Below are 16,825 nucleotides of genomic sequence, written 5' to 3'. Positions count from 1 at the left end.
GTTTGGGATTAGCAGATGCCAACTTTTTTTTTTTTCCCACACCCACAGCATGTGCAAGTTCCCGGGCCAGGGATGGAAACTGTGCCACAGTAGTGACCCAAGCCACTGCAGGGACATCATCAGATCCTAAACTCACTGAGCCACATGGGAACTCCAGATGCAAACTATTAGATATAGAATGGATAAACAAGGTCCTACTGTATAGTACAGGGAATATAATATTCAATATCCTATAATAATAATGGAAAAGAGGAAGAAGAATATATATATATGTAACCAAGTTACTTTACTGTACAGAAATTTACAAAACACTGTTAATTAATTATACTTTAATAAAATTAAAAAAGAATTCTGTAGGTCATCTACCCATTAACCAGGAACCAAATTCTGAGTAGCAAACATGGGAAAAAGGAAAAGGGAAGGCAGTCTTTCTTCAGGAGCAAAGCCAGGATATCATAAATAACTGTTGTGATTTTTTCTCTCTCTCTTGGCTACATCCTCAGTATGTGGAACTTCCCAGGCCAGGGACTGAACCCATGCCACAGCAGTGACCCAAGCTGCTGCAGTGACAACACTGGATCCTTAACCCACTGCATTACAAGGAAACTCCTGTTGTGGTTTACTAATACCCTGTATTTCTACTCATCTTGGAGTAGAAGAATTATCTACTGCTCTCTGTATTAAACTAGTCATTGTTCTTTTACAACAGCAGGACAATGTATACGATTCTATATGGTGGAGAAAACAATGACTAATTAGATTATCTAAAACTGGATTACTTATTTTTTTTATTTTTTGTCTTCTGAATATTTGAGACTTACCTGAAGGATAGTCTTTGCAAAAAGAGCCACAGAGGGATGAAAATGCTCAGATAGCTAAAAAAGAAAAATGTGAAATAAGGTCAACTCTTATTATAGTTTTAGATTATTTAAGAAAATTGAAGAGTGATTCTTAAAATCATGGTCTCAGGAACACTTTGTACACTTAAAAAATCAAGGACCTTAAGAGTTTCTTTAATTCAAGCAGAATTATCTATAGATACTTATTAGAAATTACAAAGGAAAAATTATAGGGAGTTCCTGTCCTGGCTCAGAGGAAACGAATCTGACTAGCATCCATGAGGACACAGGTTCGATCCCTGGGCTTGCTCAGTGGGTTAAGGATCCAGCGTTGCCATGAGCTGTGGTGTAGGTCACAGGTGTGGCTCAGATCCTGAGTTGCTGTGGCTCTGGCATAGGCTGATGGCTACAGTTCTGATTTGACCCCTAGCCTGGGAACATCTGTATGCCGTGGGTGCAGCCCTAAAAAGACAAAAATAAATAAATAGAGTTCACTTAAAATAGCAATAAACCTGTTGCATACTAATGTAATACGTTTTATGAAAATCAACTTTTTCAGAACAAATAAATATTAGCGGTAAGAGTAGCATTATTTTAGTTTTGCAAATCTACCTAATGTCTGGTTTAACAGAAGACAGCAGATTCTCCTATCTGCCTCTGTACTCCATGTTATTTTAGTTGAAGTATATGAACCAAATCTGGCCTCACACAGATACACAGTTGGAAGAAAGAGGATTAAGCAATAGTCTTTCACATAATTATGGATTTATTTTCTTTGATACTATACTGAAGTTCAAGATTAGTTGCAATATGGAACCTGAAACACTATCAATCACTTTTTGTTACTTGCTACTTAAATTAACTGGTCTATAGTGAATGGATCTTTTACCCATTCTTGACTTTGTAACACTGCACAATGGTCATTTGGAAAATACTGACTTAGTGAGTTATGCAATTCTTCCAAATGTTGGTCACATTTCATTCAACATCACAAAAATCACAGCGTATCACCATTTCATCAGAAGAGGGATTAAGAAACTATTAAGCTCAAAATGGTGGTGATAGTTATAAAATTTTAATCTTTGCTTAAAAGCTTGAATTTTATCATTGACAACAAAGATTCGGCTGTTTTGTTTGAAGTAATCAGGTTCACTTTATTCATTTTTAAGAAAACCTCTCCCAATACCAAGTCTGAATGAATGACCTATTTGTTGGTCAGCCAATCTTTCATGAAAAGTGCAACAAGCTGTGTTTCCCAGCAATTACAAAGGCACTTTTCCCTGAAACATGAGACAACTCTCACACTTATATTTGCAGCAGAGTACATTATGTGTTCTTGTTATATATGCACACAGAACATTAAAAAGATATGTATGTATTTTGGGGCAGGACAATAAAGTGAACAGTTTTTCCTGCATCATTCTTACCTGATACTGGCTTTCTGCCCTGCAAGTATGTGTCAGTGAAGAATATAATAGCCATGAGTGAAGGTTGGTACTATAAACTACTTTTATTTACACTAAGGCACCAGCAATTTTATCCATCATTTTAAAAATTCCATCAGTCAACTGTCAGAGGCAAATAATGTCTTGGTAGCACTACGAAAGTAGCTGTAACCTTGCAGACTCGCTAAAAAGATGCCAGGGACCCATAGGAGTCTGCATAGGCAGACACTGACTTGCTTTACCCGCCACCATCCCCCGCAAAAAAAAAAAAAAAAAAAAAATCACAGGTTATTAGAAACATGAGTTCCTCTTACACATTTAAAAAGTAACTTTGTTTGCAGAAAGTTCTATCATCACAAAGCTTTTCAGAGCTATTTAATTCATAAAGCAAAATTTATTTATAGCCATGTATGATATCCTTATTTTGCATGCACATTATTTAAGATTTTCTGAATGTGAATACACTGAATTTAAGGTTTATCAGAAGCAAAAGAAAGATGGGTTATACAGCATTATAGCCAAGTGACATATTTCAAATTTCTTTCTTATGCCAATTAATGTCTCAACAGCTAAACTCCTATATTTATAATTTACAAGAAAAATGGAAACGGTGTTAAATCCATATGGGCAAATATATAGCACAGATGAATTAAGAGACAATTTGAAATTATTTTTACCTTTTTGAGTTCCCAAAGACTTGTATTTTCAGCTCCACAGAACAAAGGGTTTCTACTGAATGGATCATACGTGTTCAGCTGTTTGCCACCTGAGAATAAAAATATATTTCCCAAATGCTTTATTCCTAGCTCAAGAGGTCACCAAAACTGCCAGCATTAATGCTGTCACTGACACTTCAACAATCTTAGCCAGGCATTCTATCAAATTTAAAAACTCCAAACGCCACGACAGTTTGTTTTGGTACCCAAACTACCATTTGATATTGAATAAACTAGGCAGCATGTCTATCCCAACCACTAAAAGTTCTCCTTCAAAATTATCTCCTTTTCAAATAGCTAGCCATTTCTTGGTCATTAGTGTTAAAGATTAAATAGGTCTAAATTCTTTTGTAAATATTCAGTGCACTGAATATTTGTTGTTAAATTATGTCCCCAAATAAGTCTTACTTGGAACAGGTCTTATGTTATTATTTTCATGTTTTCTGCAATTCCAGATTAGAATTTTTCTTTTTTTTGTCTTTTTGCCTTTTTTAGGGCCACTCCCACGGCATATGGAGGTTCCCAGGCTAGGGGTCTAATCAGAGCCACAGCTGCTGGCCTATGCTAGAGCCACAGCAACAGGCAGAGTGAGCTGTGTCTTCGACCTACACCATAGCTCATGGCAACGCTGGATCCTTAACCCACTGAGGGAGGCCAGGGACTGAACCTACAACCTCATGGTTCCCAGCTGGATTCGTTAACCACTGAGCCATGACGGGAACTCCAGATTAGAAAATTTAAAAATGAGATAGCTTCAAAACATGACAAACTGTCTACTTCACAATGCATGTGCTCAGTTTTCCTACTAAAGGCTTATTCCCAATTTAGCCTTCAGGACAACGGATGGATTCTTTTAAAAACTTTCCTGGTGGTTACTATACTGCTTTTTTATACTTCACAGGGAAACTAAAGTTTGGAGAGAGAAAATCTGACCAAGAGTTTCACAACAAGTTTGAAGAAGTGGGTCTGGCACCTTTCTTAAACCTGAAGGGTAGTGTGCTTTCCTTTACTACCTCAAATGAAGAGGGTGCGCTGCTAAGACTTCTGACTCCAGTATTCTATAAATAAACTTAATTCAGTTTGTGTGTGTGTATGAAAAACCTAAAGTTTCTTTCTCACAGAAAGTTTTCAATCTTAAAACTTTCCTTTAAGAACTATAGAGGGCAAATATGATGCCCAAACAAAATAAACACAAGTTCTATGCAATTTATAATATGTAACCAAGTATTATGTTTATAAATCAAACTTCTGCATACACACATTTGCTGTTTTCATGTATGTTTCATGTAGGAGGCCTTTATATGTACAGATAAAGGCCAAGAAATTAAAACTGGTTCAAATGTATAAACTTATTATTTACAGCTGAAGGAAAAGAGATCTCTACTGTGCATCTAATATGACCATAGTTTTCTCACTAAATCTTCACAGCTCCAAGAGTTGTCAGCTTTAATTTCTAAGGTGTAAATTATTTTAAAATACGTATTTATTACCTGTAGTGGTTTATAAGTAAATCAGTAATTCATTATATTAAAAATTTACTTCCAAGGTCTTAAATACATCTCATACATTATGAGAGCTCCCAACTAAAAGAAAGCAGTATTGAGGACTTCTAAAATGGCGTAATATTAATTTCTATTAACATCAAAGGGGAATCCAATACCTTGGTTTAAAAATTCAAGAGAAAAATTTAAAGATTTAAGAAACTCACCTTTCAAATTATCAAAGTGCACCCAAGAAGCAGATTCTAATTTTTTGGTTTCCACATGTCTTTCAGACACAGTTTCTTCCACCTCAACTTTTCCCGCTGTATCTGTTTCTGTTTCTTTATCTGCATCAGTGAATTTTTCTGTTTCTTCATCATCTATGTCAATAAAATTTTCTTCCCCATCAGATTCCTACAAGTGATTAAATGAATCTGGGTTAATCAACTGAATGTCTATATTCAACTATGTGAGGCAGTTTTGAAGACAGTTCACTTAGAGTAATTCTTTTTTTGGTGGGGGGAGCACACACCTGAGACATATGGAAGTTCCCAGGCTAGGGGTCAAATTGGAGCTGCAGCTGCTGGCCCACGCCACAGCCACAGCAACACGGGACCTGAACCACATTTTTGGCCTACATCATAGCTCATGGTAACCCCATTCCTTAACCCACTGAGCAAGGCCAGAATCAAACCCACATCCTCATGGATACTAGTCGGGTTCGTTAACTGCTAAGCCACGAAGGAAACTCCCACACTTATCACAATTCTGATGAAACATGAAAGTTCATCGATGAAATGTATAATGAGAGATCATATTCTTATTTCTAAATGTAACAGAGTATTCCGAGACTCTGAAGACATTCAGCCCTCAAATTTCTGACTTGCAACATGCTCACCTAGTAAACTGACCACCTGGGACTAAAACCCAGGTCTGTCTGATTCTAGGGCTCACATTCTACATGCTCCAGAGAACTAAGTAAGTTACTGTCATGGAAGCAAAGAAGAAAACTACCAAATACATTTCAAAACCCACTTGACTTAAAAAGCAGTTGTAACATGTACCGGATGATCATCTAGTTGACTTCTTAAACCCGGTTTTGCTTTAAGAATCTCAGACACAAGATATAGAGCTCCACATATGAATGGTGGCATCTGTTCACAGGTAACTTGAAGTAATCTCTTCACAAAAGCCTTCACCCTCCGCAACACGATGTCAGCTTTCAGAGATTTGTAGACAAGGTTAAGAAACATGGCTTGCTTAGAACACAACATCAACCCTGGATCCAGCATCTTTCTGCAAAACAGAAACAAGATTATATGTTTATTCATAAAACATCCCCATACTTAGCAACTACTAGAGGCAACTATTAACTTCATCTTAGGGATAAACTTTCCTGCTTATTTTAGAGAGAGAGACCATTTTTCTGCCCTAACATGGAAGATGGAAGTCAAGGACCAGAACAGAAAGAATGACGCTAGTACAAGGGGGAAAAAAACCCCACGGGAGCACAAGATTTTTCTTACGGCTTTTTTTCTTTTCCAAGTGGCTTTTCATTCCCTAGACCAACACAGCACAGTCCTAAAAGTATAATTTTCATATAGATATGGTACTGCACATGGAAGGCTAATCCAAAACCAAACAATGAGAACTAACCTATGAAAGCAGTGGACTAGACCACGGTTCTTATCCTTGTATCACTACTTACTACCTGGGTGACCAGAGGCTGCCTCCATATGGTCTAGTGAAAACCATGCATGTATAATACAAATCTGGGCTATGAGAATCTCTAGTTCAGTGTAGTAACTGTGTACCATCCTTCCCATACACGTTACTCTGTAGGGAATGATTTTCTCCAACTGTCTGCAAGTCCATAGGTTCTTCCCTTACTCTCTCAGTCCCATGTTTATGTTCTTTATAGTTTAACATACTTTGTTGCCTTTCTCACCGCCCCCATCCCAAGTCTAACAGAATAGGGACTGTACCTGTTTCATTCATCATTATATCCCCAGTGCCTGGCATTTAATAAGTACTCAACATCTATTGAATGAATAAGTGGTGGTGCAATTATCTCTAGTGATAGCAGAGTGCTCACTCTCTCACTAGGTACACAATCCAATTTCAAGCAACTCATTTTTGCCAGAAAATACCTTCTTTATCCACAGCTGAAATCTGCTCCTGTGTAATTTCCAACCATTACTTACACTATTGCCCTCTAAAGCAACACAAGCAACAAGAGCAAAAATAAACAAATGGGATTACATCAAACTAAAAAGCTTCTTCACAACAAAGGAAACAATCAACAAAATGAAAAGGCAACCTACGGAATGGGAGAAAATATTTGCAAACCATGTATCTGATAAGGGGTTAACATAAAAAATATATAGGGAACCTCATACAAATCAATAGCAAGAAGCCACAAAATAATCCAATTAAAAATGGGCAAATGACCCGAATAGATATTTTTCTAAAGAGGACATACAAATGGCCAAAAGGTGCATGAGAAGTTGCTCAACACCACTCATCATCAGGGAAATGGAAATCAAAGCTACACTGAATAAACCAAAGGGACCTAATCAAACTGACAAGCTTTTGCAGCCAACAAGGGCTTCATCTCCAAAAGATACAAACAACTCATACAACTCAACAGTAAAGAAAATAAACAACCCAAATGAAAAATAGGCAGAAGACCTAAATAGACATTTCTCCAAAGACATACAGGTGGCCAACAGACACATGAAAAAAATGCTCCACATCACTAATTGTTAGAGAAATGCAAATCAAAACTACACTGAGGTACCACCTCACACCAGTCAGAATAGCCATTAATAAATCCACAAATAACGAATGCTGGAGGGGGTGTGGAGAAAAGGGAACTCTCCTACATTGTTGGTAGGAATGTAAACTGGTACAATCACTAAGGAAAAGAGTATGCAGGTGCTTCAGAAAACTACATACAGAACTACTATATGATCCAGTAATCTCAATCCTGGGCATCTATCCAGACAAAGCTTTCACTGAAAAAGATACATATATCCCTATGTTCGCTGCAGCACTATTCACAATAGCCAAGACATGGAAACAACCGAAACGTTCAACCACAGACAAATGGATAAAGAAGATGTGGTACATATACACGATGGAATACTACTCAGCTATAATAAAGAACAAAATAATGCCATTTTGCAGCAACATGGGATGGGACCAGAGACTCATACTACACGAAGTCAGAAAGAGAAAGATAAATATCATGATATCACTTATATCTGGAATCTCATGTATGGCACAAATGAACCTATCTAGAGAAAAGAAACAAACTCATGGACCTGGAGAACAGATTTGTGGTTGCCAAGAGGGAGGGGGACAGAGTGGGAGGGACTGGGAGTTTGGGGTTAGTAGATGTAAGCTAGTGCATTTGGAATAGGTAAGCAATGAGATTCTGCTGTATAGCACAGGGAACTATATCTGATCACTTGTGATGGAACATGATGGGAGATAATGTGAAAAAAAGAATGTATATGGATGTATGTCTGTGTCACTTCGCTGTGCAGCAGAAATGGACATAACATTGTAAATCAACTATGATAAAATTTTTTTTTAAAAAAACCCAAAACAGGGAGTTCCCGTCGTGGCGCAGTGGTTAACGAATCCGACTAGGAACCATGAGGTGGCGGGTTCGGTCCCTGCCCTTGCTCAGTGGGTTAATGATCCGGCATTGCCGTGAGCTGTGGTGTAGGTTGCAGACACGGCTCGGATCCCGCGTTGCTGTGGCTCTGGCGTAGGCCGGTGGCTACAGCTCCGATTGGACCCCTAGCCTGGGAACCTCCATATGCCGCGGGAGCGGCCCAAGAAATAGCAACAACAACAACAACAAAAAATAAAATAAAAAAACCCAAAACACATTGAGGTATTAACTCACAGCTGTTAAGATGGCTATTATAAAGCAATACAAGAGTAACTTCCCTTGTGGCACAGTGGGTTAAGGATCTGGCATTGCCATAAACTGGCATGGGTTTGAACTCTCGTCCAGGAACTTCCACATGCCATGGGTGCAGCCAAATAAGTGTAATAAAAATAAAAAAAGAATGAATGCCAATCTTCAAAAAAACAGACAAGAGATAACAAACATTGACAAGGATGTGGGAAAAACAGAATCCTTGGGAGTTCCCATCAGGGCGCTGTGGAAACAAATCTGACTAGGAACATGAGGTTGTGAGTTTGATCCCCAGCCTCGCTCAGTGGGTTAAGGATCTGGTGTTGCTGTAAGCTGTGGTGTAGGTTGCAGACGCGGCTTAGATCCTGCATTGTTGTGCCTGTGGCATAGGCTGGCGATACAGCTCCGATTCGACCCCTAGCCTGGGAACCTCCGTATGCCAGAGGTGCGGCCCTAAAAAGCAGGAAAACCCAAAACCCCCCCAAAAAAACCAAAAAACCACCAGAATCCTTGTATACTCTTGGTAAGAATATAATTGGTACAGCCATTATGGAAAATAGCATGGAGACTCCTCAACAAATTAAAAATAAAACTACCATATGATCCAGCAGTCCCACTTGTGGGCATACATCCAGAGGAAATAAAATCAGTATGTCAAAGAGATATCTGCACTTCCATGTTCACTGCATTATTCATAATAGCCAAAGTATGGAAACAACCTATGAGTGTGACAAATGAATGGATAGTAAAGACATGATATATAGATATATACACACAGTGGATTATTTTTCAGCCATGAGAAAGCAGGAAATCCTCATCCTGTTACCTCAATATCAACCAATCAGAGAATTATGCACAAGCTGATCATGTACCCTGCAACTCCCCCCACCACTCACACCTCTTCTAGACTTTAAAAATGCTTTGCTGAAGCCCTCTGGGGAGTTTTGGTGGGCATGAGCCACTGGTTCTCCTTGCATAGCCTTGCAATAAAACTTTTTCTGCTCCACACTTTTAAAAAAAAAAGGAATGTGACACATATGAACTTAGAGGATATTACACCCTTACTTATGAAGTCAGACGGAAAGACCGCTACTCTATGATTTTATATATATGCACAATCTTAAAAACAAACAAACAAAAATAAACAACTGAATTCATAGAAATAGAACAGACTGGTAGTTGCCAGGGGTGAGGGTAGGAGTAGGGGATAAGGGGAAATGGGGAGATATTGGTCAAAGGGTGAAAACTTTCAGTTGCATGGTGAATATAGTTAATGCTATATTATATACTTGAAATCTCTGAGAATAAATCTTAAATATTTTCAGCCAACCCCCCACCAAAGTAGTAACTATGTGAGGTGATGGATACATTAAACTTGACTATGGTAACCACCTCAATGTATACCTGTATTAAATCCTCATGTTGTATGCTTTAAATAATTTATACAATTTTGGGAGTTTCCTGGTGGCTAAGTGGGTTAAGGATCTACTATTGCCTTTGATATGACTTGGGTCAACTGCTGGGGCATAGGTTCAACACCTGGCCTGGGAACTTCTGTATGCCACAGGCGCAGTCAAAAAGAAAAAATCCAAAACAAAAAAATTGTCAATGTTGGTAAAAAAGCTCACAACAAAATAACCTTATTATATTTTTACATGACAGTCTTTCAAATATTTGACCCTTTACTACAGCTATTGTACGTCCCTCTCTTCCCCAAAGTCTATCTTCTGCAGGCTGTTGAAGTACCATCTGATACAATAATTCTAAAATTCTCTTTATCTTGCTTGTTGAGTCCTAGAGATGCTCCAACTGGTCTGGACCCCCAAACATTAGGACACTCAGGTTTAACACAATCCTCCAGGTACGCTTATGCAGAATCGTTACTTTTGTTCTAAGCATTTTTTGTTTTTTTTTTTGTCTTTTTTCGTCTTTTTTGTTGTTGTTGTTGTTGTTGCTATTTCTTGGGCCGCTCCCGCGGCATATGGAGGTTCCCAGGCTAGGGGTCCAATCGGAGCTGTAGCCACCGGCCTACGCCAGAGCCACAGCAACGTGGGATCCGAGCCGTGTCTGCAACCTACACCACAGCTCACGGCAACGTCGGATCGTTAACCCACTGAGCAAGGGCAGGGACCGAACCCGCCACCTCATGGTTCCTAGTCGGATTCGTTAACCTCTGCGCCACGACGGCAACTCCTGTTCTAAGCATTTTTTATATATTTTTTTTGCTTTTTAGGGCCATACCTACGGTATATGGAAGTTCCCAGGCTAGGGGTCCAATTGGAGCTGTAGCCACTGGCCTATACCACAACCACAGGATCTGAGCTGCATCTGTGATTTACACCACAGCTCATGGCCACGCAGTATCCTTAACCCATGGAGCGAGGCCAGGGATAAAACCTGCATTCTCATGGATCCTAGTCGGGTTCGTTAACCACTCAGCCACAAAGGGAATGCCGCAGGCACTTTTATTAATTTTTTTCCCACTAACACTGTAAATGAAAATATTTAACCTTGTGAGGCATTTTTATATTACTCTACATATCCAGTTCTCATTTGTCGGTTCCTCAATTTTAGTAACTGTTGATAATAATTCTGAGATCGTCTATATTATTCATATAATCTTTGATATTCCACTCTCTTCTCATTTAAAAATTTTCAACATTTCCATCCATTCTGCCACTCATTTTACATCATAAGTTCCATTAACACAACAACATAAACACCTGAGAATTTAGATGAGTGTGTCTCCACTGTTTGACAGAATGTTCCTGGATTTTTTGATAAATCGCTTTTGTTAACCAAATCATTTCATTTCTTTAATCCCTCAATTAACATCAGGGAATTCTTATTTAAAAGATTCATAATAAAACCAGTAGTGAATAAATACTTTAAGAAGGCAGCCCTTTGAGGAAATCCATCTGTAAGATACTCCTGGAAAGCAGTAGTTTAAAGAATTTAGGAACTTACTCCTCAGAGATGTTAGGCTGTTATGTTAAACACTGAGATGGTGGAGTTCCCATTGTGGCTCAGGGGAAATGAATCTGACTAGTACCCATGAGGATGCAGGTTTGATCCCTGGCCTTGCTCAGCAGGTCAAGGATCTGGCGTTGCCATGAGCTGTGGTGTAGGCCGCAGATGTGGCTCGGATCTGGTGTTGCTGTGGTGGTGGTGTAGGTTGGCAGCTACAGCTGATTCAACCCCTGGCCTGGTAACCTTCAAAGGCCGTGGGTGCGGCCCTAAAAAGACAAAAAAACAAAAACAAAACCACACCAAGATGTTATATTAGAAAAATGTTTTCAAATACTTTTAAGAATTACGAATTCCTATGACCCTCAAAAGTTACCAAAAAACATAACCCTGAAACCTCCACATTTCCTTAGAAATCTTTCCAAACTAAAAAAGTTTAAGTATTTATTACTTTAAAAACTGTAGACTCCTACGAGTTAAGGAAAGGCTTCTGAGATTCTTTTTAGTATATCCACGTAATCTGTGCCACGAAATGCCAAGATCGCCAAGCCAATAGACATGGATTTGCCACCGTACTTGCCCTCATAATGTCTGTGTGACCTTGCACAAATTATTGTACCTCACAGACTGGAGAGCTGTTAAGAGAATTAAACCAAAAAGAAATATCCTAATAATGATAATGACACCAGCCAGCACTTATAGAGCATGTACTATGTGTTGGGCGTCATTAAATGCATAATGTACACTGATGATTACATGGGTTTTCATATACATTAACTCATTCATCTTATTAAAATCCCAGTTCTGTCACTTTTAAACTGTGTAACTGTGAAGAAGTTTCAGGGCTTTCCTCTCCACTTTACAGACAAAGGAAAGCAGAGTAAAATGGTATCAATCATGTTTACCAACAGAGTTTCAATGAAGATTAAGTAATTTGTCCAAAGAAGTTACATGCCAAAGTAATGGGATGGGACTCAAATCCAGATAGTGAGGCTAAGGTCTAAGATATTAGCTACTATGCTACATTTCTCACAAGATCTATCTATCTATACATACAGAGATGGATTTTTTTTTGGGGGGGGCGCACATCTGCAGCATATGGAAGTTCCCAGGCTAGGGGCTGAATTGGAGCTGCAGCTCCTGGACTATGCGACAGCCACAGCAACACAGGATCTAAGATACATCTGTGACCTACGCCACAGCTTGCAGCAATGCCAGATGCTTAACCCACTGAGCAAGGCCACGGATTGAACCCACATCCTCATGGACACCAAGTTGGATTCTTAACCTGCTGAGCCACAATAGGAACTCCAAGATGTATGCACATTAAATTAAAAAATGAATTAGAAGGAAACACATAGCTTGTCTACTTGAATAGTTCCCAAGTGAACAAACTTCAAAATATCAGCCCTCAATGGTGCACTGCAGGATAGCACAAAATTCAGTAATTCTAGTATCAAAGTCTTAATCCCCAGAGTAAAAAAAAATTTACCATCTGTCTTCCTCAATATGAATGGAAAAGCCTCTAGAGGTGGGAATTTTATTCACTGTGTTATATCCTGAGTCATGGAACAGTGCCTAGCACATAGCTGGCACTCAAATCTTGTTGAATGAACGATCAAATGGTTGTATGAAGGACAGGAGGGAAGAAACAGAGGACTGAGGATAGGGGCCTTTCCAAATTAAAAACCAAACAATGTATTCAAAGCATATGTCATAGCTGTCTAACAAGGAACCAAAGATTAAGTGAAGAGCAAGTTGCTGAGGGTGGGGTTGAGGGATCTAAAATTCCACTTTCTAAGTCTTTCTCTTGCCTCACAGAGGGGCACTGCATTGTATTAGGCCACTTTATTTTTCACTTACATATTGGAATGGTTGGTACTTACCTATATAATGCTGCATAATATCGATTGGATATTGTCTGCTGAGAATTCATTACTTGGAAAAGCAACATTAAAGCCTGCACACTGGTATTGAAGTTCACAATATGTAGCACTTTGAACAGCGTGTCAACCTGCTCCCTCACTTTGTCATCACCTGTCTGGGCATAGGGGTATGCCCTATTCACTCCAGTTAAGAGGGCACTGAGCATTTTTGATTCAATATCTTTTTTCTTGATGCAAGTCCGAAAAAAACAAAAATAAAGAGTTATTAATTTGTTAGCTAATTCACTCTCTTCATGGGAGAGGGCCATTTGATTTAAAAAGCAAATTGCATAATACTGGGCTTTGGAGCTGATATTTGAGCGGAAGAGCAGCCTTTCTACTTCACTACACACAACTCCTTTCATATTGGGATGTTTACAAAGCAATGTCTCTAGCAGATGGGAGGCTTTGGTGGCTATTCTGTTCAGAGGATCTCCCAGTTTATTTACCACCTGCACAAGAAGGGCCTTTTCTTCCTCAGGTTTGTTACAAAGAAGCTCATGAGCCACTACAAGGGCTCGGGTCTTGGTGGTTACTAATGAATCATGACTTAAAGTTTCTAAGACCTGCACGAATTCACCCACTAAATGTTTCAGTTGATGTTCAAAATACCATAATATGAGTCTTCTATCTCTTGAGTCCTTGTTGCCACTGGACAGCTGCTCTAGTTTGTTGAAAGGATGCTGGCTGAAAATCCGTAGCTTTCGATTGTCTGGCAAAAGGTCTGTAATGAGTAACTCCTTGAAAGTATCCAAAGCCATGAGGCAATGCTGTTTGCTGCCCTTCTTCTTAACAAGGTTCACCAGAGTTTCTACAAACTGGAGTGTGTGAATCGCATCATCCTGGATAAGAAGAATCATGGCTGCCATCCTGTCACCTAGAGTCCCTGATGAAACAATTGCCTTCATCCAGGCAGAAGAAGCTCCCTTTTGCTTATTCGTCTTATTTTTGAATAAGTTGGTTTCATGCTCATACAACTTCTGAGCCAAGGTTTTGTACTTAGCCACAATATCCTGAGGCTGGGGTTCCAAAGAATACTCATTGCTGTATTCCAGATCATACCATTTGCCTCCAGACTTAAGTAACAATGTCTGTCTTTCAACAAATTCAAAGATGTCCTGTTGTTTATCTCTCTTTGCTTTTGGTATGGTACTGTTGTTCTCATCAGGATGTTGTTCTGGCCTTTTTTTACTTTCATTTTTTGCTGCATTTTGCTTTTTATTATCTACTTTAGATACTCTTGCTTCTTTGCTGCTGCCATCTTCTTTTCCAGATGATTGATCTTCTTCAATTAAAAAAGTCTTTGCATACTTGGCCAAACTAAGATTTTGAATAAATGCTTCTAGTTCACCTTGCTGAAGATCATCAATTGCTCCTTTTTTGCCTCCATCCACCACTTCTTCATTTTCATCCAAAGTAGCCAGCATAAGATAATCTTGCTGCATAAAAACATAAGAAAGTTAAAAATAAATTACAAATCCAACAGTTTAGTTAAAACTTAAAAAGTTAATATCCTTGAAATCAATTATCCATGAAATTGAGTTTTCATGGTACTGCCTGGGCTCCTACCCACACCCTAAATACTTGATGGATCAAAGATTTAAATGTGAAAAGTAACTAACAGAAGGACAACATGATTTAAAAAACGATTCCAGAGTCTTTCCAAATTTACAGAAAAGCTCAGGGCCCATGAAGAATGGATAAATCAATCATTCTCTCATACACAAAAATCAAAAGACAAATAATAAACTGGCAAAAACAAATGGCAACTCACATCAAAATAATCTGGCTTATTATTTAATATAAAAGTTCCTATATATTAGGGAAGGAAGCGACAACACAACAGAAAAATGTGCAAGGGATACAAACAAACAGTTCATGGCGGGGGGGGACACAAGATGCATATCCTTTGACACAGCAGTTCCATTTCTACAAATTTCTGTTACACACACACTTATAAATGTGGGTGAAAAAATATATATATACACAAGGTTATTACTGAACATTATTTAAAACAGCAAAAGATCTACAACTTCAATATCCACAATATATGGCTGGCTAGATATACTAAGACAATGATCCATGTATGACACAAGAACTTTATGTAGTGATATTGGGGGGAGGGTGGATCTCTAAAATAGTAAGAAGAAAAGATTTAAAATATTACAGGTATTGTACGGTACCATTTGTACAAAAAAAATTTAACACAAGTGTAGGGGTGTATGTGTGTATTTGCTTGGAAAATATAAAAGACACAAAAGTGACTGCTTCCCGGAAGGGAAATTACATGATTGGAGATAAAAATGGGAAGATGATTTCATCATGTACCTTACCATGTTTCACTTTTTTCAATGTTTCTCTTCAAAAAAAAATTATTTTTTAACATGTGCATATACTACCTACTCAAAAATTAAATATGACCCAAGTACAGAGCAAACTGTGGATCTGCTCCTATAAAGTGCATTTCTCCTGCCTCTCTTTATTTGCTCATCCTATCCCGCCCACCCACAAAGTCTGGTCTCAAAATCAAAACACTTAATGAAAAGCCAAACTATGTCACGTATTTGCTCCAAATCATCTAAAGTTTCTCACCAAATTCACAGCATAAGCCCACCATCTTACCTCCCTGAACTCATTTCTTACTGCTCTCCTCTCACCTCACTCTGCCTCAGGTACACTGACATTTTTATTTTTCCTGGAACAACAAAATCAGAAAGGCTCACTCCTTTCCTTCAGTTTTCTGCTCAAAAACCTCAGTGGTGGGTTCCCTGATCACTTAGTTTAAACATAACGCCCTCCCCCACTCATCCTCCTCCTTCCGTGTTTTATTTTTCTCCATAGCTCTACCCAGCGTCTGATATACTACGTATTCCGAAGTTTGGTTTCTTTCCCTTAATTAGGATGTGACTTCCAAGAGCGCAGAGAGCTTCGTGAGTGTACAGTGCACACGTGCGTGTGCTTGTGAGAAGTTAAAATTCCAAACACCGACGTTAGGACCAAAAAGTCAATCCTCTCCAACTTGATGGAGTGTCAATTAAATACTACGTAAGTAAAACGAGACGCTCACCTACATCTTAAGAAACGACACCGCACGAAAACGTTCAGTTCTAAACCTTTCTCTTGTAAAGAGCAATGGGAAAGAATTAAGGGCGGGAAGCGCCCAGAACACATTCCCACGCTGGAATCTGGAGTCAAGACGTCCTATTCCGCAGCTCCGGGGCTTCCGGGTCACTGGTCTAGCCACTCGCGGGACCACCCCACGCGCTTCTGTCTCCCTTCTCCGGGAGTCTGAGGCCATTACCTTGGTGCCTCCGAGCCGTAACACCTCCTCCAGGGAAAACCCATTCTCGGCTTCATCGTTATCATCTTCGTCGTCCTCGTCTGGATCTTCTACCTCCTCCTCCTCTGGGGGCCAGGGTCGTTTGGCGTGGAACTCCAAATGTTTCTTGGAGGCCGCCATGGCAAACAAGGCACGCGCACTCGTCCCACAATTCCCTTCCGCTACGCTCTGTGACGTA

The 16,825-nt window shown here is 39.2% G+C and overlaps 1 protein-coding gene across 1 annotated transcript in view; it reads right to left on the bottom strand.

Annotated features, from left to right (window-relative positions):
- The window catches only part of CEBPZ (CCAAT enhancer binding protein zeta), a 24,022-nt gene extending 7,197 nt beyond the window's left edge, over window positions 1–16,825 (bottom strand). The window contains exons 1-6 of the mRNA XM_047782273.1: window positions 16,609–16,825; window positions 13,269–14,746; window positions 5,546–5,777; window positions 4,709–4,895; window positions 2,962–3,050; window positions 822–875 (exon numbers count right to left, since the gene is read on the bottom strand). Coding sequence (XP_047638229.1) covers window positions 822–875; window positions 2,962–3,050; window positions 4,709–4,895; window positions 5,546–5,777; window positions 13,269–14,746; window positions 16,609–16,767 — 2,199 coding nt within the window. The 5' untranslated portion in view covers window positions 16,768–16,825. The remainder of the gene's footprint in view (window positions 1–821; window positions 876–2,961; window positions 3,051–4,708; window positions 4,896–5,545; window positions 5,778–13,268; window positions 14,747–16,608) is intronic.

This window comes from Phacochoerus africanus, chromosome 5, assembly GCF_016906955.1.
Source record: "Phacochoerus africanus isolate WHEZ1 chromosome 5, ROS_Pafr_v1, whole genome shotgun sequence".
NCBI lineage: Eukaryota > Metazoa > Chordata > Mammalia > Artiodactyla > Suidae > Phacochoerus > Phacochoerus africanus.
This window is presented reverse-complemented; position numbering and strand designations above follow the sequence as displayed.